This window comes from Podarcis vaucheri (assembly GCF_965113315.1).
Source record: "Podarcis vaucheri genome assembly, chromosome: 1".
Classification (NCBI taxonomy): Eukaryota; Metazoa; Chordata; class Lepidosauria; order Squamata; family Lacertidae; genus Podarcis; species Podarcis vaucheri.
In genome coordinates this window covers 100,874,187-100,897,578 of record NC_138759.1, presented here as the reverse complement: position 1 = coordinate 100,897,578, position 23,392 = coordinate 100,874,187, and the positions used below count along the sequence as shown (strand labels likewise).

Genomic DNA, 23,392 nt, shown 5'->3' with positions numbered 1-23,392 from the left:
TGTTCCAGTCATTAACTCTGTGTGGTTCACAAACTGTGGCTTGAGGAAGCTTCCTTTGAAATCTTAGGGTTTTCTGGGTCCATAGTATACATCAGAACTGGGGAATCCATCATTTGCTTTCTGTTGCTGGATGCTTCCATCAATATGGTCAGGGATGAAAGCAGCTGTAGCAGGCATAGGCAAACTCGGCATCCGGATATTTTGGGACTACAACGCCCACCTTCCCTAGCTAACAGGACCAGTGGTCAGGGATGATGGGAGTTGTAGTCCCAAGACATCTGGAGGGCCGAGTTTGCCTATGCCTGAGCTATAGCCTCACAACATCACAAGGGCCACAGGATTATCATCCTTGGTATAAGGAATCCCAAGCCATTTCCCCCTTTTAACACAGCTCTTCAAACCCCTTCTATCTGCTTAAGGAGCATAGTGATCTGCAGGGGCCATTTTGTGTTGATTAGTGAATGGATGTTCTTGCCTTGCAACACTGGCTCTGGCCTGGTGGAACGCTCTGTCTCATGAGACCAGGGCTCTGTAGGATCTGATTTCTTTCCACACGGCCTGTAAAACAGAGTTGTTCCGCCTGGCCTTTGGCTTGGAATCAATTTGATTTCCTCCCTCTCTTTCTTGTCTCCTTTCTCCTCCTATGATGAGGCTGCATTTTAATGTTTTAATGTTGTATTTTAATCTTGTTTTTTAAGTTGTATTTCAATCAGCTTGTTTTATTATTGGTTGTTAACCGCCCTGAGCCCGGTCTTGGCTGAGGAGGGCGGGGTATAAATTAAATTTATTATTATTATTAACCTCCAGACTGTCGTTATATTGCAGGAAGGATTCAGACTTTAGGTTTATGAAATTAAAGTAGAATGTGCTTTGCCATCGTAGCACGACAAATCCACTCTAAAAGACCCAGACTTTTGTGGTTAGGAAAGTGATAGTGAAAGACACCAAAATGACAGGTAAATACCCAGCAAGCAAATCAGAATGAGTGCAGGGTAAATGCTTGTTGTTGTACAACCGGCCCATAAACCAATGAGAACCAATGCTCAATAAAGACCTCACAGAGCCATGCAAGCTTCGTGCAAGTGAATCAGAATGAAAACTGAATAAACAAGTTTTATTATGGAGGAGCCCTTACGACATGGAGTCAGATTAAATTTTGGGCTCTTTCTATTAATTCCATGGCTGTACTTTGTCAGCTGGGTATTAAAATGTTGCCTGTAAAATGATGAGAGATTTGCACAGACTTAGTCTTGCCTATATTATTAGTTGCAAGCAACAATGCCAGCTCTGAGCTATTACACCTTCCTTAAGGCGATTCATTCCCCACAGCGCTTTCCTAAATGTTATCTCAATCAATAACGAAGCAATTAAAGCCACCAACGTTTTGGATGTTTTACAAGCCTCTCTGAGTTCTCTAGCCATTTCCTGGTGAACTTTCAAGCAGTCTTGGGGTTAAAAACAAGGATCATTAAGTCTCTTTTCTTGTCCTTAATCACTGGATTAGCTCTTTGTTGTATCAGCTGCAAAGCTTCACTCCTTTCAAGTCCTTCTGCAAGTTTCCCTTCCTTAACTCAGAAAAAAAGAAGTAAAGAGGTTCAGGAAGGGTGTGTGGAAAGTGCCATTATGCAGGTTGGTCAGAAAACACATGAGGAGCACAGTGAGGATGAGCACGCAAGCTCTGACACCTCTCTGTCATTGTACCCATTACCCTTAACTTGGAAGTGGGGAGCTGACTGCAGGGGGCAGCCTCCAATATCTGTGGAGGTTCCCTATGCTTTTGAGAACCATGGAAAATCAGAGTTCTAAAATGTGCAGGGACCTTCCACAGTCACCTCCACAAGTTGAGGACAATAGGAATTATGGGGGGTGAAGGGGGAGCAGAGATAGCACATTGCCTCCACCTGGTTTCCCATTCCCCTTCTGAACGCTGCATTGTAATGTTCTGCATAGGGCTTAGACGGCACTGGGATTTGCTGTATCTTGGTGGAATCAAGGGTTTCCTGTAGCTGTTTGGTTCTTCCTGTTTAAAAGAGACAATGAAATTTCTGTCCAACTTCCTGGCTGGTGCAGTCTCCAAGCTTTCTATGATAAATAGGTCCTAAAATGCCATACTCTCCAAGTGTCCCAATTTCCCAGGGACAGTCCTGGTACTATGAAAGCCATCCCAACTTCTAATTTGATCCCACAATGTCCCTATTTCCTCTTCCAGAGCCACCGCTGCTAAGCTCAGAGAGAGTGTGAGCCAGTGCTTGTCCTGAGAGCTGGTGGTGGCGGCAGCTGTGGCTGTGAGGGAGCCTCTCCATGGCCGGTGATGTGGGCCTCCTCCCTTGGGCAGCTTGTAGTGGCTGCTGGAGAGTGGGCAAGGAGTAAGGAAGGCTGCAGCTGCCGAGGCCCTGTGGATGCACTGATTCTGAGGGGCAGGTAGACAGCAGGGCCGCCCTGGACGAGAAGCAAGATGGAGCAGAGCAGGGTGCAAGGAGTCTTGGAGTTGTTTGCTAGCTTACTTGCTTGTTTGTTTTAAAATGTTTTGTGCATCCATGTCTAACCATGCCTGTTTGATGTGTGTTTTTCTTTTTGTCAGAAAAGAATAAAAAATAAAATTGGGATTAAGGGATGGTGGAGGGTGTGTGTGCTGTGTCCCATTGCTGTAGTGGTGGTGGCACTCAGCCTTCTTCTGATAGGAAATGCTCGGGAGGGGGGGACACAACAAAAAATGGGGGGGGGTTAGTTGTGCGGGGAGGGGAGTGAGAAATGTCCATACTTTCATCTGAGGAATGTTGGAGAGTATGAAATGCTAGAATAAAATTTGACACCTTGCCATTTTGGCTTGTGTTTATTAAATTTCCCTATCACAAAACCAACCCCTGAAGCCCATTTTCCTGCATTCAGATGTCAAACAGCAAAGGGCAATCCTACAAAAATAAAAGGACTGGTATGATATGACCATGATGCTGTAAGTATACATAAAGGTAAAAGGTAAAGGTACCCCTGCCCATACGGGCCAGTCTTGATACATACGGAACTACAAAAATTGCTTGGAATCTGGCAAGAAATGTGGACTGTTCTTCAATTTATTTTTCTGTATGTGTCTGAATATTGCTGGATGGATTTCCAGGAGACTCTCAGCTTTGGCTGGCACAGGGAAGTTTAAACTAAAAAGTGACTCCTAGGGAGCAATATGGTCATGTACATGGTACTTTAAGAGTGCATGCGGCAACATTCCAAACCTGGAGAAAATATACTGGCTTATAATCTTCTAGTATATTTCTTCCATATTCCCTCTTGGGGTCTTTCCTCTGGCTAGTAGCTATACAGCTGCACACTGTTGGAAAAGAACGAAAGCCTCATTAAAAGCTTCTCTGTACTAGTTGGTTCCAAATTAAGCAAAGGAGATTTTGCCCATCAATAGGCTAAAAGTACAAGGTGGCCAATGTTGCATTGGGTAGTACTGTTCAAGAAACACAAACTAAAACCCTCCTTGCTCTCCTGGAATTAGCCACATGGAGCCTGGCTAAAAGCAATTATCAATATGTCATTTCAATGATTATATAAGTGAATAATGAATGCATTGCACAAGAAGCACAATTTGTGGAGTGTGTTTTTGTGTCTACATTCAAGTCTGTGGATTTCTCTGCTTAAACCATGAAGCATCAGTGCTGAGTCTGAAGGACTGCATCACACAGCGATAGTGAGACTATTGTGTGGCAGTCACGAAACCACAAATAGGCATTAGCAATGTTTGCAAGATGGCATGATGACACTCTAGGCCAAGAATGTCAAAGCAGCTGGCCATTTTGGAGCATTTGCATTTGTGATAAGAGGGAGGCATTTCTGGTAACTCAACACTAGAGTGGAAAAGCTGATCAATATTTAGACAAACAATGACAATAATCTTCTGAAGGGGGGTCACGTAAAAATGGTTATTTAGTTCTGGCAATTAGTTTGAGTGCCAGTCAGATGATTCAGCTGGGAAAACCTGGACTGTGACCTTTCTGGGGCTTTAAAGTGTGATGGCGCTGTCATTTTTTATGGAAAAGCCATGCATAATGAATGAGTGCAAATGCTAACCTTTTAATAAGTAAATGGTTGAGGAAGGCATGTTTTGAAAGCGGCCAAAAATGGTCCATATTAAGTATGCATGACTGGTGCTTGGAAGAAAAAGTGATAGAAGTTCCTCCAGCCATCATCTGCCCAGTTCAAAATGATAAGAGGTCTATGTACATGCAGGAAAGGCATTTATATTGGCATGTTGGCCAGTGTTTATACAAAAGTTCATTGCAGTGCTTATCCAGACACCCTTGACCTGGCTGCATGCACTAGATGATGCACATGAAGACACACCTTCCCATCTTGGGGCACCAGTTGTTTGAGACGGGAGGCAAACAGTTCATGGTATGACATTGCAGATTTTTGGAGCGGGGGTGATTCAGAAATGACCCCCCACAGCTTGGAAATTAAGGGCATGAACCCAAATCACACTGAATTGCAGTTCAGCTCATGAATAATTTTGGCTTGTTCTGAGCTGTCCTCACCAAGGTCCTTTCCCCCTCTCATGGGTTGACCTTTTTGCGATGAAAGCAGCAGCAATAAAGGGCAGCATAGGAGAAGGTTGATTAAATCTGAAAGCCTTATACAGTGGTACCTCGGGTTACATATGCTTCAGGTTACAGACTCCGCTAACCCAGAAATAGTACCTCGGATTAAGAACTTTGCTTCAGGATGAGAACAGAAATCGTGCGGCAGCGGTGCGGCAGCAATGGGAGGCCCCATTAGCTAAAGTGGTCTTCAGGTTAAGAACAGTTTCAGGTTAAGAACGGACCTCCGGAACGAATTAAGTACGTAACCAGAGGTACAACTGTAGTTCAGTTAGTGGCTCAAGCATAATAGGAAATGTAAGATGCCAGGGCTACTGGGACCTTGAACATGGAGACCTCGATAAACTACCATTCCCAGGCGTCTTCAAGTTGAACATCTCTTGTTTGAGGCCCAAGGAGTAGGCATCTCTTTCACACAGGTCTCACCTGTCTATGAGGTGGACTAAAGCAGTCACCTCAGGCAGAGGAATCCCATGGGGCATGACCAAGGTCATGCAGCAGCAACAGCTTCGAGAAAGATCTAAAGAGTGTCATGTGATCGCTTGAGATCTCACCAGAAGACGATAATGATGTGAGACCCCGGTAAGCAAGGCTTCGGCAGCAGGGGTGGGAAAGCAGAACTTTCCCATTTCAGGTGGTGAAATGGGATCGGCCAACCCTGCTTTCACACCCTTAACACATCTGCCGAAAAGGTACCTTTGGTAAACAGGAAGGTGACAAAATGACTGGGACAGGGGGGCTGGCTATAGGGAAAGTTGGGAGCAGTAGAGGGCTGACATGGCCTAGAATTGCCTGATGAAGTTTGGAAAGAATGAAAACACAGTCCAAATCAAAAGGGACATGTTCAAGGACATGGGTGATAAACTTATAACCCCAAATAATTAAGGCATATGTTTAATATTAGTAGTGCCTCTGTTGATTGACTTGTATAAAATCTGGAACAAAGCACCACCTTTTGGAAATTCTCCCCAGATGTCAATTCCAGCTTTGAATGTCCAGAAAAATCTGGACATATGGCAGCCTTATTTTAGGTATTAAAAAATCAATAGACAGTGCTAAGTTAATTCCAAATGCACCAGTTAATTACATTAAAACTATTCATCAAAAATTCTCTCTGTTCCATTTAGCTTTTATATATTCTTCTTGTGAGATGATAGATGATAGATGATAGATAGATGATAGATAGATAGATAGATAGATAGATAGCAATGATATGACACGTTAAAACCTCAGTCATGCAAACTGTATGACTGAGGTAAGATGCCCATCAGTTTAAGTCAAGATAATAGTGGTACTATGAGTGCTTTGCAAAGTATTACAAAAAGGCTAATCTGTGAATTATTATCTTAGAGCTATTCCTTCAAAAGCCTGTTGAAAAGAAGCTGGATACACAGAGTATTTGTGTGTGGAAATGGATGGAAGCAGGTATATGAATTTTGGGGAGGCATGAATGTACCTGGATGTGAGAGTAACACCTACACTTTTAAAAATGTGTCCCAGAAATGCATGTCTTTCCTAACAGTAGAAACCAGGGAAGAACTGTAGCTTAGTGGTAGAGCATCTGCTTCCCATACAAAAAGTCCCAAGTTCAATTCCTGGTGTCCTTAGAGTACAGCTGAGAACAATTCCTTCTTGAAACCCTGGAGAAAGGCCCTGTCAGCCACTATAGGTGGTACCTCTGGTTATGTACTTAATTCGTTCCGGAGGTCCGTTCTTAACCTGAAACCATTCTTAACCTGAGGTACCACTTTAGCTAATGGGGCCTCCCGCTGCCGGCACACGATTTCTGTTCTCATCCTGAGGTAAAGTTCTTAACCCGAGGTACTACTTTCAGGTTAGCGGAGTCTGTAACCCAAAGTGTTTGTAACCCGAAGTACCACTGTACCAAGCCATATGGACTCAGTATAGTCTGATTCAGTATAATGCAGCTTCCTATGTACAGTATTTCAACATTTTAAATATGTAGTCACTGTGAATTGTAAAAATGGTGTCTGAAAGGAAAACCTTGATTCTTCATGTCTATCAAGTGGCTGTTCTCTTAATACTGGGAAGCAAGATACTAGAGCAGCTTCTGGGAGGCAAGGGGGGCTCTTTCTCTCCTGCTCAAGCACCTGAAGGGAGGATAAAGCACTTGCTGAAATTGAGGGCAAAGGTTGGGGAAAGGGCTTCCATTTCCCCACTGCACATGCTCACTGCGGCTTCCCAGAGAGCTTGCACATTTTTACATGACAAGGGGGAAACAGGTGCACAGCTCCGGCGTAGCTGTGCAGCTACTTTGAGGTGGCAGCTCCACCTCCTTCGCCTTATTTACAGAGCAACCATATGCTAGATCTAAAAGGAGCAACCATTCAAAAAATGACCCTGCTGCTGGAGGGGAGTTGGGAGAGCAGCGGCTGATGCTAACAGGAGCAATGTGGCAGCTGCTGTGCATAAAAGTGATGGGGCCGAGGGGCTGCTGGGCTCACCATGAAGTCGAGCGGGGGTGTTGCATCCGACCTGGAGGAACTGGAGAGCGGCAGCAGCGAGAGCAGCTCCGGAAAATCCTTGACTTCCACCGGAGCCCAAGGCAAGCGCAAGCGGAAGAGCCCTCGGCTGAGCAGGCTGAGCAAGCAGAGGCAAGCTGCCAATGCCCGGGAGAGGGACCGAACCCACAGCGTGAACACAGCCTTCAGCACCCTCCGCACCCTCATCCCAACCGAGCCCGCAGACCGCAAGCTGTCCAAGATAGAGACCTTGCGCCTGGCCTCCAGCTACATCTCCCACCTGGCTAACATGCTGCTCCTACAGCAGCAGCAGCAGCAGCAGCCACCGCAACAGAGCGAGAGCTTGGGGGAGGAACAGTTGCCTCCGAGGCAGCCCTGCTTGCAATACCAGCCTCTCCTGCAGGGCGGCGGCACAGCAACGGCACCAAGACCAATCTGTACCTTCTGCCTGAGCAACCAGAGGAAGCTGGTAAGGCTGGCATCTAGCACTCAGTAACACCCCCTACCCCCACCCCACACACATATACACCGCAAGCTGTGGCCTGCATGGATTGGGGTTGTTTTCAGCAGAGGTGTAGCAAGGGAGAATTTTGCAGCAAGGTGAGCTTCTGCTCTGGTCATCGGCTTTAAAGCCTGTGCCTGAACTGGCATCAAATTGAGGAACGTATCAGAAAGGTGAACTAGAGCTTTCATTTCCTCAGTGCGTCCAGTTGGGGAGCCAAAATATGCACAGAACAGACAATCCTTGTCTGAAACTGTTAGGGCACCGTGTGTGTGCGCGCATGCGCTCCTTCTTTTTAAAGCATGTTCCTTACAAAAACTCACTCCCTTCATGTGAGCATTGCTTGAATAAATGTGCAAAAGCTGCAGTTTGCTTTGTGTTGTAGCTGGGAAAAATAATTTGCATTTCTCTCTTATTTTGGGGATTTGCATCATCACCTGCCAAGTGTAACATCCTGTTTACATTTGGGGCCTTTGTGTGTTTTCCTTTTATTTTGTTCCATACTGTATGAAGATTTTTCTCTTTCTCTTCCTCAATAGAATATTTTTAAAAAAAAAGAATATTTCCCCCTTTTCTTTTAGCTTCATTGTGCCTGGTCTATTTTATAGCTTGCACTGAAAAGAATTTATATACATAAATTTCATATTTCATAACTGAGACTGTCAGTGTTTGAAATGTTCGGGCGTTTAAACCCCAACCAACCGTGAAGTGCACAGGTGAAGCTTATCTCTGCTTTGGTGGCTAGGACCTTTTATATTAACAGGTAAAATTTGGGTGAGATGGCCACTGACAACTGAACTGAAATAAAACTTTAATGTATGGTTTATGTGCACTGCCTCGTTATAATGGATGCCTTTATTCTATTTGCAGCACAGAGAAAGGGAGAAACATTTGTCTCTTTAAAAGCATTGTGGACACTGATTCAGAAGAGAAGCTTGCACAAATACCGGACTGGTTATAGAACAGTTGTAGGTAACCTCTCTCTCTCTCTCTCTCTGCCACTTATAGCATAATGTTTACACTGAAATCATGCAATTACATAAAAAAGGGAAAGGGGGGGAGGACTAACCCTGATCTGCACTTTGTTTTCCATTGCCACAGGCTTATTCAAAGGGGATTTTTGCAGTTGAAACTGAACACGGTGGGGAAAGTTGCACCTGGCGTGGCAGCTATTTTCGTGCAAGAAATGCTAAACCTAAGCAGCCAAGCCCTGATACTGATGCCTCCTAGACCTATGTCACATGGTGGAACTTGAGCTGTCAAACACCAGGCGTCTCCTCTTAATGGGAGACTCTCATAATGCACCAGGCTCATAGCCTCTAGTTACCATTGGACGGCTAAGCCATGTCACACCGCACTCTCTCTTTTTCAATCAAAACCTCATTGGCCTCGGCTAGCAGATTCAAGGATTTCCCCTAAAAGTGCGCATTAAAGGATCGTACACCAATTACAGGAGAAGCACATACCCAAAGGCTAGAGCGGTTGTACCCATTTTGTTTCTTGATCAACAGAGTGTGGTTCCTTTTGTCAGTCCGTGGGCCAGACAAGAAGAAATTAATTGCATTTAGCATATTATGTTTTTATTCTTAAAAAAAATAGTAGTTGTGAGGAAGATCAGGACAGAACTGACATTTCCCCCCTCTGCTCTACCATCCTGGTGAAAATACACCACCATGATTACGCACTGCTTTTACTTTCAAAGTAAAACAAAACCCATTAAATGCTTATGTTCATTTAATGTACCATTTAGTTTTTCCCCACCCCAGACAGTCACAGTGGGAAAGGGCAGTAATTTCCTCTGTCCAGTCAAGATCTGCTCAAAATGAATCAAAATAACGTCCATCCTGTGTCCCTCAATCATAGTCAGCCCAGGGCCAGACTGCTTTTTGCTGTGTGTGTGAGACAATGTAGTGTAGTGACAAGTAAAAACCTGTTGTGATACAACCGCTTGCTTCTCCTCCCTCACAAGGTAGCTTAAGCATGTCTATTTTATCGTCTCTCTACTGCAGATGCTGAGGGAAGCCGTCATGTAACTTTGTACCCATGGTACTGAAATGAGCAAAGCACCCCGATGTCAGCTTCAGAACAAACCCATCTTTGGCCATGTGAACGTAGCCACAGACTTGAACCACAGCTCTGCTGTCAAATCAGCTTAGCCAAATGGCTCTGGAGGGAGATGCAGCCAAACTGAGAGGAGGTTCTCCACTTAGGCCTGAAACTTGAGAAAGGCTGTCGAGTGACTCAGGCCAATTCTTGAAACAGTGTGGGATCTTTCTAAATTTGTTCATCATTGAAGTGTGGAGCAGGGAAAGTTCCCAAGGGCCCTCTAAATTTATCTGCTCTCCTTGGTTACTCGCAAGTTGTGCCTGTACATTATCACTGGTGCTACAGTATCGTCATGTAAGCATGCAATCTTTATTTTGAATTAAGCTGAGCAAGTTTTGGGAGGGTTTTTTAAGCCACTTTTCCAAACACAGGCAGAATAATAAAACAAAACAACATTAGTTGACAGTAGAGGGGTTTCTAAAATGGTCAGACAAAGCTTTCGTTAAGAAGACATATGCATGTGTTTAGAGCGGGAATAAGAGGTGTGTGCTTGCGCATGTGTGGAAACATTTTCGCACTATGGTATGTCACCGTAACTTATGGCCTCATCTTTCATATCTAAAAGTAATTAATCCTACTCAGCTGGGGCGCTCACTAGGTGACCTTGGGCCAGTCACTATTTCTCAGTTTAACCTACCTCACAGGGTGGTTGTGAGAATAAACTGGGGATTGGAGGAGAACCCCATATGTCACCCTGAGCATCTTGGAGGAAAGCTGGGTTATAAATGTAACAAACAAATAAATAAATACAAAAATCAGCAAAAAGAAATAAATTGGGGAAATCAGTCGAGATTAACAATGCTCCTCAGCATTCCTAAATAATAATAATAATAATAATAATAATAATAATAATAATAATAATAATAATAATATGTATATATTAATCCCTGAGTTAAGCCACATGAAAGTAACGCTCTGTGGCATACATTTCACAATGTAAATGAATGTTTAATTCTCTTAGCCAGGCATCCCCAAACTTGGCTCTCCAGCTGTTTTGGGACTACAGTTCCCATCATTGCTGATGACTGGTCCTGTTAGCTAGGGATGATGGGAGTTGTAGTCCCAAAACAGCTTGAGGGCTGAGTTTGGGGATGCCTGCTCTTAGCTATCACAAATCCTTCATCATAACTTTTGCTTATAGTCAAGGAAGAATATAGAGCAGGTTGGTTTAACCCTAAGTAAATGTCTCCCCTTCGGTGAAGCAACTTTTGTGGTCCTACTCACAACCATCCAAATTTCTGTGGCTTTTCCTGGCAGGAAGCTTAAATACAGCTACCAGTTTTGGAGACAAAATGAACCAGCATGTCAGAGTGTATTTTTTTTATTATTAAAAAAAACTACTAAGCTAGGGTTTGTTGATAGGCAGTTTGAACGAATATGAAACACATTCCACTTCTTCTTCACAGTCTGGGGGTCAGTGCCCTGTTCTGGTGGCCATTTTCCCCCTTGTGCCCATGACAGCTCCTTGCTCATAATAAGTCAACTGTCATATTTCCCTCAAGCGGACTTGGGGATTTTGCACACCTCTGACAAAGCTACACAGCTCAGACTGAGTCGAGGTGGCCTGCATGCAGTTAACAAGCCTCATGCTGACCCATTTATAACAAAGTGGTCATCATAGGCACAAGAAAAGCGTCAGCCATCAGGTCCTATTTAGTGACTGGTTCATATGAATTTTGTTCACATTTTGGGCATACATCCCTCCTTCATTTTCTATTGCACTCCTGTAATTTTCAAAATGTTACATGCACTTTTAATAATTACCTTTCAATTGCTTCGGAAAGAATAATCATATTCTAAAGGAGGACCGGATTATGACCCTTTGTCAATTCTAAAGAAAACAGGTGTTCCAAACAGGCCAATTTGCCCACTATTCTGTTGCAATGGTTGGGGGAAAATGCCCTTGCTGAATGTTTTCTATTTTAGAGCTCTTAAAGGGACATAAGGGCTTTCTCCTTCTTAGAAGTTGATGCCCATGCTACTTAATTTTTTAAAAGTCTTTTACAATTGGAATAAATATAGTCTGGTGTTCTTATATTTTTTTTACCGGAAACAGTAGACTATTCCATTACAGTACACTTCATCCGCACTATCCTTTCATAAACAGGTAAATAGCATCTGAATTATAAGTACTCCCCCCATATAGATATAGAGATAGAGATAGAGATACATCAATAGATAGATGATAGATAGATAGATAGATAGATAGATAGATAGATAGATAGATAGATAGATGATAGATAGATAGATAGATAGATGATAGATGATAGATAGATAGATGTAGATAGATATAGATAGATGATATATTAAGCTCATCCACCCAGTCTTTTTGATTCCCCCCCTTTAATTATACATATAATGTCATATCTATATATCTGCAGTCCAGGTTTCCTTAAGTAACCAGCACATGAGCAGGGATCTAGAACTATGCATAATAACTGTACAAAAATACTTAGCCGTCATGAAATTATGCTGCAGAAATATAGTCCCTCATGGGACTTGAGTCCTTGAAATGCATGATGGGACATACATTTTGCAAATAATTTCACTTTAAGAAAAAGCATGAGCAGCCTGGATGCTCAATGGAAGAGACAATCCAATATGGGCAAAGCTCGATTGGAACAGAACAGTCAAATTCTGTTAAAATGAAGTCGTCCTCTGTCCTTAATCCTAATATTTAAATAGCTCCTCCTGAACATTTGGGTGGTTTTGCAGTTCTTTCTACTGGGCTCCTGCATGAATATTTATGCAGATAACTACTAGCAGAAGTTAAGTGTTTGGTTTGTGAGATCATGAAAGTCAGCAATCAAATGAATATGACTCAAGGGATTACTATATCCTACAGTGAATAGTGAGGCAAGACTTTAATCTTCAAGTTGTTCTAGCTAAGGCTCCCGAGTCCATAAGCAGCTATGCTTCTGATGCTTCCCCACACCAAGGCCTCTCCAGGCAGCTGAGGTATGCAGCCAACCCTAAGCAGGCCTAAAGTTCATCGCAAGCGAATGAACTTTTTCTTAAGCAGCCATTTACCTTCTGCCAAGGTTGTTGCAACTTTGCATTGGCAAGACTGCGTCTGCTTCTGGATCACACCCACAACTCCAGGATCCTTTACCCTTTCGGGATTTGGGGCTCTTTCAATGTTATTTTGGTGATAACTGGCCACATACAGTTGGTTACAGCAATTTAGAGGTCAGGATTTCCAAATACTAACTTTGAGACCCTGTGTCCACCATTGGATCTCTGAATTTGCAGTTCACTACCCCACACACTTAGGGACATGGGTGGCACTGTGGGTTAAACCACAGAGCCTAGGACTTGCCAATCAGAAGGTTGGCGGTTTGAATCCCCGCGATGGGGTGAGCTCCCGTTACTCGGTCCCTGCTCCTGCCAACCTAGCAGTTCGAAAGCATGTCAAAGTGCAAGTAGATAAATAGGTACCGCTCCAGCGGGAAGGTAAACGGTGTTTCCGTGTGCTGCTCTGGTTCGCCAGAAGCGGCTTAGTCATGCTGGCCACATGACCCGGAAGCTGTCTGTGGACAAACGCCGGCTCCCTCAGCCAATAAAGCGAGATGAGCGCCGCAACCCCAGAGTCAGTCACGACTGGACCTAATGGTCAGGGGTCCCTTTACCTTTAAGCTTACCCCACACACTAACCTTGTAGCTGTGTTCCTATACGTGTGCACATACTATGCTGTCATAGTTTATGCATTTTTTTAACCATATGGGTAGAAAGCAGAAGTGAGTACCATTTATCTGCTGCAACCCAACTGCTTGTTCTGGACATGCAGGCTCCAAAACACAGCTGGAACTCCCTCACCTGCATAATAAACCCCACCGTGATGAAGAGGGGCTGTGCAAAAGGGTATTCTTTGGAGCAGAATATCCAGACGGACTATGCTGTAAAATGTTTCAGTTCACTTGGGTGCTATCTCTTGAATTTACACTTTTAAGATGCCTTGTATAGATCTATGAAAATAGAAGTGGAAAGCCTAGTTCTCTTGAAAATGTACATAACAAAGTATGCTTTATATTGATGTTGCTTAATGTGCTAATTTTCAAATCCAAGCATCTCTGTTTATTCAATGTACGGCTGCTATGTAAGGCAGTTAATGTCATTCTAAAGCACACCAGGGCCGGTTAAATCAGAATGCTCAGGAATAAAATCTTACTGTGGTATCCTAGGCATTACTCAGCCTTACAGTTTACAACTTGTGTGGCAACATGGAATGTCATGCAAGCCAAGGGCCCAGAATTCCATGCAGGAGGTGGGTAGGTCTTGCCATTCCTCCTCAGCAATCTGCTTGGTTTCTGTGCTGGGTTGGAGGAAAAGGAACCTATTCATCAGCTCTGTCCTTCCTCTTCCAGCCTGTTAATAGTCCAGAACCCTGCATTCCCATGCTGGCTTTGAAGTAAGAGGGTTGTATGTCTCCATCACCAGCATGGAAACATAGTGGAATAGCCTCTTGTCAGAGTTGTAAAAAATAAAATAAAATATATATTGGCTACTAAACTTTGTAGGCTTATTTGCAAGGCTGATGCTACTGATAAGAGGAAAATCATTAACATATTTTTAACAAAAGCTTTAAAACATACTACCTAACTACTACTAATGGTTCAAAACGCCCATTTGTGCTCTTATAAGAACAGCCAGGGTTTTTTTATTATTATTATTACTGCCCTTTGGCCTGAACAGTAGTAACAATGCCTGTGTAAAAGAGACAAGTTTGTTTATAAAGGCCTGAAAATTTCTTCTAAAATAAAGTGTATTTTTGTAACACAGATTTAACATTAAAATAATTCTAAACATACTTTTTCCACTGTATTTTTATTTTGCTGTTGAAAAATATATCTTAGATAAGACGCCCAAGCAATGGGTGGTGGTTGCTTATGCTAAAACATTGAGGAGTGGCTAGTGATGTAGCAGCTGTTTCTCATCTTCTACTCCTGATATTCAATAAAAGAAGGGGGGGAGGACCATATCTGCTAGCTTGGCCCCCAATTTGCATGCACACTCAAAGAGTCAAACAAGTAGATATGGTTTTGGCAGAGAAAGAGAACCACTTTCAGCCCAAGGGCTGGATTTGAAATTGGGTAGCCTTCTGAGGGCTGCTTTAGGTCTAGAAGCAAAAAAGAAGTGAGGCAGAAGCAATTTAGTCATGCTGGCCACATGACCCAGGGGGGGTGCAATATTTTTGTATACATTTTACATTTAAATCCCCCTTTAAAAGGTAAAGGTAAAGGACCCCTGACAGTTAAGTCCAGTCGCGAACGACTCTGGGGTTGCGGCGCTCATCTCGCTTTATAAGCCAAGGGAGCCGACGTTTGTCTGCAGTTTTTCCAGGTCATGTGGCCAGCATGACTAAGCCGCTTCTGGCAAACCAGAGCAGTGCACCGAAATGCCATTTACCTTCCTGCCAGAGCGGTACCTATTTATCTACTTGCACTTTTGGGTGTGCTTTGAAACTGCTAGGTTGGCAGGAGCTGGGACCGAACAATGGGAGCTCACCCATCGCGGGGATTCAAGCCAAATTTAAATACATTATACACACACACACGTACACATAAGTTATGTAAGATTTTAAACATAATCCAAGGAAAGCCATGGAAAGTAGTGGATCAACATGACTGACAGGTGACCTCAAATGATATCACATGATTGACGAGTGGGTACAGTTCGCTAAAAATGGCCTTGTGGGCCAAATTATGTCTGTAGCCTAGAGGTTCCCTAGCTCTGGTGTAGAGTTGAAAATGTCTAAACTCTGTGATGGCACTTTTCACACAGGACTGATGTTCAATGAAGTAGCCTTCTTCCACACTGGTAAATTTATACAGTAACACCTTCACTCAGCTTAGAGTGGCTAATTTAAACAAATGAGAGATGTGATGTAATTTTTTGGTGCCTTGTTTTGTTTCCATTTTTATTCTTATTCTTGTTATGGCTAGGGGCCTCAAAAGTTGGAAGTGGCCCAGGCATCTCTGGACCTTTGAGCTGCAACTGATAGTAGAGATCCTAAGCCTTGTTGTGGCATTGCTTTTTTGCATTTATATGGAAGCACTGGGAAGGGGGATGATCACTGCAGAGGGTTGGACCAGATGACCCTTTGGATTCCTTCCAACTCGACATGTCTATGTTTCTATTACCAAACTTGCTGCCGTACTTGTGAACAACACAAACATTCAACAAACACTATCCCTTCCATCAAGAAACCATAGAACTAACAGATGTATGACCCATATATATATGTGTGTGTGTGTGTTTTCCCAACAATAGCCTAATGGTATTAAAGAAATATGTCCCAAGACAAGAACAACAACAACAAGGTTTGTTGCTGATACAATTGCACATTGCCATGCTCATACATACCTGTTGAGTTTGATGCATTCATCTGATGTGAATAAGGCTACAGCAGTCACACAGAAACACAAGCACAAAGCACAACCCTGTCAGGCCTGCTGGAGGCGGTGGCCGGCTGGGCCTTGGAGTTCCCCAACCTATTGGTACTGGGGGACTTTAACATCCATGCTGATGCCACTCCCTCCTCACAGGCTCTGGACCTGGTGTCTTCCATGGCGACACTAGGGCTCTCCCAGTTTGTTTCGGGCCCCACACATCAAGCAGGCCACACGCTGGATTTGATCTTTGGTGTCGGTATAGATGTGATCATGTCTCCCTCGATGAAGGTGCCATGGTCTGATCACTATGCACTGAAAGCCAGGATTGATTTTCCACCCCCACCCTGCTTAGGTGGCGAGCCAATTTGGGCTCGCCCGCGGAGGCTGATGGACCCTGATAGATTCCGTCAGGCCTTGCGGGACCTTGCTCCCCCTGGCGACTCATTGACTGAGCTTGTTGAGGGCTGGAATATCCAGCTCCTGGCAGCCATCGATGAGATCGCACCTAGGCGCCCTCTGCGACCCCGCAGAAACCGGGCTCCCTGGTTTACCGAGGAGCTTCGGAAAATGAAGCGGGACCTCAGACGGCTAGAGCGAGTATGGCGGGGTGCCCGTGACGGAGCTTCAAGAACATCTTATAGGGTTTTTATGAAAACCTACGAGATGGCAGTGAAGGCCGCTAAGAAGTCCTACTTCTCGGCCTCCATTGCATCCGCTAGCTCTCGCCCGGCGCAATTATTTAGTATAATTAGGTCTTTAACGTCCCTCGAAGGACAGCCAAATTTAAATAACAATTCGGCACACAGCTGCGAGGCATTTGCGAGCTCTTTTGCGGAGAAGGTCCTGTTGCTCCGCCATGACCTCCCTGCCAATTTGGATACAATGAAGGAACTGGAGGCCCCTCGACTGTCCTCGGGTCCAGTATTGGACCACTTTGACCGGATATCCCCAGCTGATGTGGACAGACTCCTCCAAGCTGGAAAGCCCACCACTTGTCCTCTTGACCCGTGCCCGTCCTGGCTGATTAGAGCGTGTCCAGACGAGGTGCGGGCCCCCCTGGGTGATATCATCAATTTGTCCCTTGGCACTGGGATATTCCCAGGGGAACTGAAGGAGGCAGTGGTGCGTCCGCTCTTAAAGAAAACATCATTAGATCCTTTAGATCTATCCAATTACCGCCCGGTTTCGAATCTTCCATTCCTGGGTAAGGTGATTGAGAGAGCGGTTGCTGAACAGCTTGGTAGGTTTCTGGATGAAACATCTGCTCTCGACCCATTCCAGTCCGGCTTCCGCGCTGGTCATGGGACCGAGACGGCTCTGGTCGCCCTAACAGATGATCTCCGCAGGCAGCTGGATCGAGGCGGGTCGGGGCTGCTGATTCTTCTAGACCTGTCAGCAGCCTTTGACATGGTCGATCACGAACTCCTGGACCGCCGCCTTGCCGACGTGGGGATCCAGGGCACAGTCCTTCAATGGCTGCGCTCGTTTCTCTCCGGTCGGGGACAGAGGGTGGCGCTTGGGGGGGAATTGTCATCGCGCCACTCCTTGGTGTGTGGAGTGCCTCAGGGTGCAATTCTCTCCCCGATGCTTTTTAACATCTTTATGCGCCCCCTCGCCCAGCTTGTCCGGAGTTTTGGGCTGGGTTGCCATCAGTATGCCGATGACACCCAACTCTATCTGTTGATGGACGGCCATCCTGACTCGGCCCCAGATACACTGACCAGATGTCTGGAAGCTGTGGCTGGATGGTTACGTGGGAGCCGGTTGAAGTTAAATCCTTCGAAGACAGAGGTCCTCTGGCTGGGACGGAGCGATATGGGATTGAGGGGGCAACTCCCGTCTCTTGCGGGGGTGCAATTAGTGCCAGCATCATCCGTGAAGAGTTTGGGTGTAATCTTCGATACCTCCCTCTCTATGGAGGCGCAGATTACAGCTATAACAAAGGCGGCATTTTTTCATCTCCGCCAGGCTAAGCAGTTGGCTCCTTATCTCTCTCGCCCTGACCTAGCCACTGTGATCCATGCGACGGTCACCTCCAGACTGGATTATTGTAACTCGCTCTACGTGGGGCTGCCCTTGAGACTGACCCAGAAACTCCAGCGGGTGCAGAATGCCGCAGCGAGACTCCTTACGGGGTCTTCGCTGCGAGATCATATCCATCCGGTGCTGTACCAGCTGCACTGGCTCCCGGTGGAGTACAGGATCAGGTTTAAGGTGCTGGTTTTAACCTTTAAAGCCCTATACGGCCTAGGACCCTCGTACCTACGGGACCGCCTCTCCTGGTATGTCCCACAGAGAAATTTACGGTCTGCAAATAAAAACACCCTAAAGATCCCAGGCCTCAGAGAGGTTAGGCTGGCCTCAACTAGAGCCAGGGCCTTCTCGGCCGCGGCTCCAATCTGGTGGAACGCTCTGTCACAAGAGACTAGAGCCCTGCAGGACCTGGCATCCTTCCGCAGGGCCTGCAAGACAGAGCTGTTCCACCAGGCCTTTTGTCAGGGCGCAGCCTGACCCCCTCCTCTGGCAATCTGCACAAAAATTTGCTTGATGGTTGCCATTAATTTGATTTTAATTTGATTTAATTAATGTTATAATGAATGTTTTAGAATGTTGAACTATTTTTATTGTTGTTAGCCGCCCTGAGCCCGGCTTCGGCTGGGGAGGGCGGGATATAAATAAAATTTATTTATTTATTTATTTATTTATTAACTAGGACCCACAATGTAGCCCATCAAGCACACATTATTTGCAAGTTCCATTGAAACAAGCAGGGCTTTCTGAAAGGTCTGATAAATTATTTCACTGGCTAAAAATATTGCACAACAGACCTACGCTACATAAATCTTTCCAAATTAGTTCAGAAAATAGTCCAATGTTCTGGGCAAGCACGGCCATTCAGAACATTTATTTCTAGGTTGAGAGACATCCATTTCCTTTACATGAAAACAAAAACAAAGCACTTTGATACATACCGGTAATTAACGTTTGCAAAGTTGAGTTTGCAAGAAAAGACAATTTCAAAAAGCTGATAGCAGGTATCCAAAGACTCTGCAACCCAAGCAAAACACACTTCACAGGTGCAACCTGTCCTTCTACACACAAACTGCAGCTCTTTGCAACACCTGAAAAACTTATCTGAAAGGTGCCCTTACCTAGTAGAGCAAGGGTGGACAACCTGTGGTCTTCCCAGCATATTTGAGTCCCACTCCAATCAGCCCTTGCCAAGCATAGCCAATGATCAGGGGCAATGAGAGCTGTAGCCCAGCAACGTCTGGAAAGGCTACAGGCTCTCCACTCCTGTACTAGGACTTGTTTTGATAGGGCATGAGAGGTGCAGGTGGGGAAAAGAATTGGTTACCTCTCCTGTACTAGTAGTACCTCTCACAGCTGAATCCAAGCCCACTGTTGCCTGTTAATGCATATTCTCTTGTTTACAAACCTGGCGACATATCCTTCAAGGCACCCAGCGACATCATTCATCCAAATGTATGCAGTAGTTATGGAACTTGTCGACCAAAGAGCAACCATGCCAAAAGAACTTCGCCTGAGGAAAAGGCCAGGCAGCTGTCAGGTTTAGATGGGATCAGGCAGCTGGGACTCCTCCACCTGAAAGAGGGCTTTGTACTTTGAAGCTGAGCCTTCCTAGGAAAGAAACAATATGTTCAGAATGAAGAACAGCAAACTCAAATGGGCTTTCGGCCAATAAAAAAAAAAACCCAAAGGGTTTGAATAAGCCATGCATTATGAAATACGTTCCAGTCAGACAGGTGTGTTAGTGGCAACACGTATTGCCGATGAACATGAATACATCAGGGCAAATGTAAAAGTACATTTGTGAAAAATGTGAAAGCAAAGTAAATCTAGAAGAAGAAGAAGAAGAAGAAGAAGAAGAAGAAGAAGAAGAAGAAGAAAAATATGGCTACGTTGGCTAGAAGTGACACTAAATATACATGTGCCATTTAAAATAGCCAGGTTTTAAGCTTCCCTGTGCCTAATAATTTAATTGAAGTAACTCATATCAAATAGAACAGCATTCTGTGTTTCTTCACCAGTTGGTATCAGCCAATTACATGTGGCAGTGAAATGGTGATCATCATGGTGTCAGGACACATGAAAACACATTAGAGCCGACATTAATGTTATCTTATTCTTGTCTTTTCTAGGAGACCCAGACATCTACCTGGATATATCCTTAATCTGCTCATCTTCAAGCCACATTGCCTTGTTTCTCTTAGAGGAGAAATTAGTACATTTAGATCTGTGGAAAATAATCCACAAGTGGGGATCCATGAATGTTTCATGGTTGGTGTGGCGATTGGGTTCAAAGGACATCTGAGCTCTGGTGAGACACCATTGTTAAAACATCTGCGCTGGCTGCAGGACCATGCAGAGCTTGTCTGAGGCCTGGGGCAGGAGTCTTCTTAAGAGTAAAGTTATAAGCTCAAAGAAGAAAAAGCAGCCGGTCCCTGGCAGAACCCCACTCCACAGCTGGTTTAGCCCTCCAAGGCCCAGGGCAAGTGTACACAGCTAGCCACCCCCTCTGCCTGGGCCTGACTGGCGGTCCATCTGCTACCAAGTCAAGTTCAAAGTCTTTGTATTAATTTACAACTTGGGTCCAAGTCACTTAGGGAGTGCCTGAACCCTTATATCCTAGCTCAGTCACTGGGATCATCTATCTGTAGGAGTGTTGCTGGTTGTGTCCCAGGTTAGTGAGGCTCATGTGGCATCAGCACAAAACCAAGCTTTTAGTGTAATTGGTCTAGTCCTGTGGAATGTTCTTCCAGCAGGGATTTAGCAGGCGTCTTCAATATTGACTTTTAAATGTTTGCTGAAAACTTTCCTTTGCATCTAGGCTTATGCAGACAAGTGAGATTAAACACTTTCTGTAATAGTAAATTGGCAATCTGTTTAAATAAGAATAACCTGTGCTTTTTATTTTGCATATATAATGGTTGTAAACTGCTTTGATATTTTTTATGAAATTGCAGTATACACAGGGTGTGGGTGTGTGGGTGGGTGTATGGATAGATGGGTGTGTGTGTGTGTGTGTGTGTGTACACCAGCTTATATGAGTTTTAAATACAACCCAGAAAAAAATAAGCACTTTAACTCCGGTTGATATAAATGAGGAAAATAAAACTCAACACACACACCCCTGAACTTAGTCATATTTAGAGTTATAGAATTAGCATTCATTTATTTCCAGGTGCAACTATTTCTACCTCCCTCCATAACATATATAGATTGACAATAAAATGAATAGCAGGAGATAGTCAGACCATTTCCTTGCCAGAATATCAATTCAGCCTTCAGGCATTTGAGCTAAAATCTGTAGGCACCTAACAATTAACTCCAACTAGCTCCTGCAGGACTCTTTAATTCCTCTACTTCATAGACAGAGCTTTCCAAAATGTGTGTCACAACATGTTAGTGTGTCGACTGAAGTGTTGTAGGTGTGCCATGCAAACGCTACCTATGCTCCTCCAGGGGCTGGAAAAGGGTTAGTTTAACCTCTGTTTTGCTAGTAAAACTGAGTTATTGCATTGAGAAAAGATGCATAAGAACTGTGAAACCAATATGAAAAGATTTGAAAGCTTTGTTAGGAAATATAGATGTCTAACCCATTAATTTGAGTACTATTCCGACATTTAAAAATGTGAATGGAAGTGAATATTAAATTTATTCACACTGAAAACTGAAATGCTCCTTTGTTACTTATGCATTACATGGAGGTCTTCTGGTTCCATACTCGGGGTCCTGATAATCTATTTTCTTTGCTTCTGTGCTTCTTAATATTGGGGTTATATGTTTGGTCTTTCTGAAAGGTCAAGCTCTATTGGATTATAGCACCAAACTGGATATTGCTCAGAGATCTACACAGGTGTGACCCAGCAAAGGTCAGCAGTAGTCCAATACTTTGTTCAAGTGTGGAGAGTTATAAATAGAGGGTGAAAATATAGTTCTATATAAACAGGTGATGTGTGCTAGCCTTCTAAGGTCATTACAAACAGTCCAGAGAAGATTCGTGCCTGATTCAACCAAAAGCTGATCAATATATGAATAAAAGGAATCGAGAATTTCTGGATATTTGAACTTTACAAAAGTCCGGAACAATAATTTCCATTGGGAGCTCGTATATTTAGTTCCTCTAAAAATTGCTTTGTGCTGTGATTCAATAAGTGTGCAGCTAAAGTTTTAATCAATTGTTGTCAAGGTTTCAACTGGGTAGCCTTACCTGAAAAATAAATCATGCTATTAAAAAAATAAAATGCAGCACTTCAAATTATCACAGACGTATTCTAAAATTAAATTTTGTGTCAAGTCTTATAGATAACACTTCACGTGAGATTATAAATTCAGGTTGCCAGGACAACATTTACGAAGGAAGAGTGCTCTGGGCCTGTAAAGATGCCTGAAGCAGGTTTATACCATCCCTTATTTGTAGCTGTTTGAGAAGGAAAGTGCCTAAGCATTGTTCTAAGAAGATTAGCATCTGCATGAAGCAGACCTTCTGCTACTGACACACTTTCAACCATGCCTATTTTATCTTTTAGGGTTTTTTCCAAAAGGGTTTAGCTGATGTGGGCAGCTGAAATCCCAGGTGTATAGAGATCCCAGGTGGATAGAGGTGTATACGGACGCAGGTGGCGCTGTGGTCTAAACCACAGAGCCTAGGGCTTGCTGATCAGAATGTCAGTGGTTCAAACCCCACAAAGGGGTGAGCTCCCATTGCTCCTGCTCCTGCCAACCTAGCAGTTTGAAAGCACATCAAGTGCAAGTAGATAAATAGGTACTGCTCTGGTGGGAAGGTAAATGGCGTTTCCGTGCGCTGCTCTGGTTCGCCAGAAGCGGCTTAGTCATGCTGGCCACATGACCCGGAAGCTGTACGCCGGCTCCCTTGGCCAGTAAAGCGAGATGAGCCCCACAACCCCAGAGTCGTCCGCGACTGGACCTAATGGTCAGGGGTCCCTTTACCTTTAACTGATGTGGGCAGTTGAAATCCCAGGTGTATAGAGATCCAAAGGAGGACAATAGCCTATCTCTTTTTATCTTTACCACTTTATAGCCCCAACAGACTCTCAAACCAGCTAACAGAAGATTCCCACAGTAAAAAAAGAAAAAAAATTCAAATCTTGTTCTAGCAGCGGGAGTAGCATGGTATTCCTATGATAGGAGAACAAATGTTTGCTATCCAACAAATTCAGATCTCTTAGCTCCCTTCATCAGAGATTTTCAAACAGAGAAGTTCCATCTTTGGGTATACTGCCTCCCTCTTCTATTGTGGCAGGATTAGCTGGGTAGCATGCTGTATT

General features: G+C 44.2%; 1 protein-coding gene and 1 long non-coding RNA gene across 3 annotated transcripts; one reads left to right on the top strand and one right to left on the bottom strand.

Annotated features, from left to right (window-relative positions):
- Positions 1–819: 819 nt before the first annotated feature.
- LOC309515143 lies at positions 820–7,160 on the bottom strand. Its single transcript, XR_014212318.1, has 3 exons — positions 7,061–7,160; positions 3,228–3,307; positions 820–1,565 (listed from the first exon to the last, which is right to left on the bottom strand). It is a non-coding gene; the product is annotated as an uncharacterized lncRNA (long non-coding RNA).
- LOC309515120 (basic helix-loop-helix transcription factor scleraxis-like) lies at positions 6,931–10,485 on the top strand. Of its 2 annotated transcripts, none has more exons than XM_082192694.1 (3): positions 6,931–7,547; positions 8,451–8,548; positions 9,590–10,485. In XM_082192694.1, the coding sequence occupies exons 1-2, from the start codon at positions 7,062–7,064 to the stop codon at positions 8,481–8,483; spliced, it is 519 nt and encodes a 172-aa protein (XP_082048820.1). In that variant the 5' UTR covers positions 6,931–7,061; the 3' UTR covers positions 8,484–8,548; positions 9,590–10,485. The 2 variants fall into 2 exon arrangements, with proteins under 2 accessions (XP_082048820.1, XP_082048821.1); XM_082192695.1 differs by having other exon boundaries at positions 8,451–8,552.
- The last annotated feature ends 12,907 nt before the right edge of the window (positions 10,486–23,392 follow it).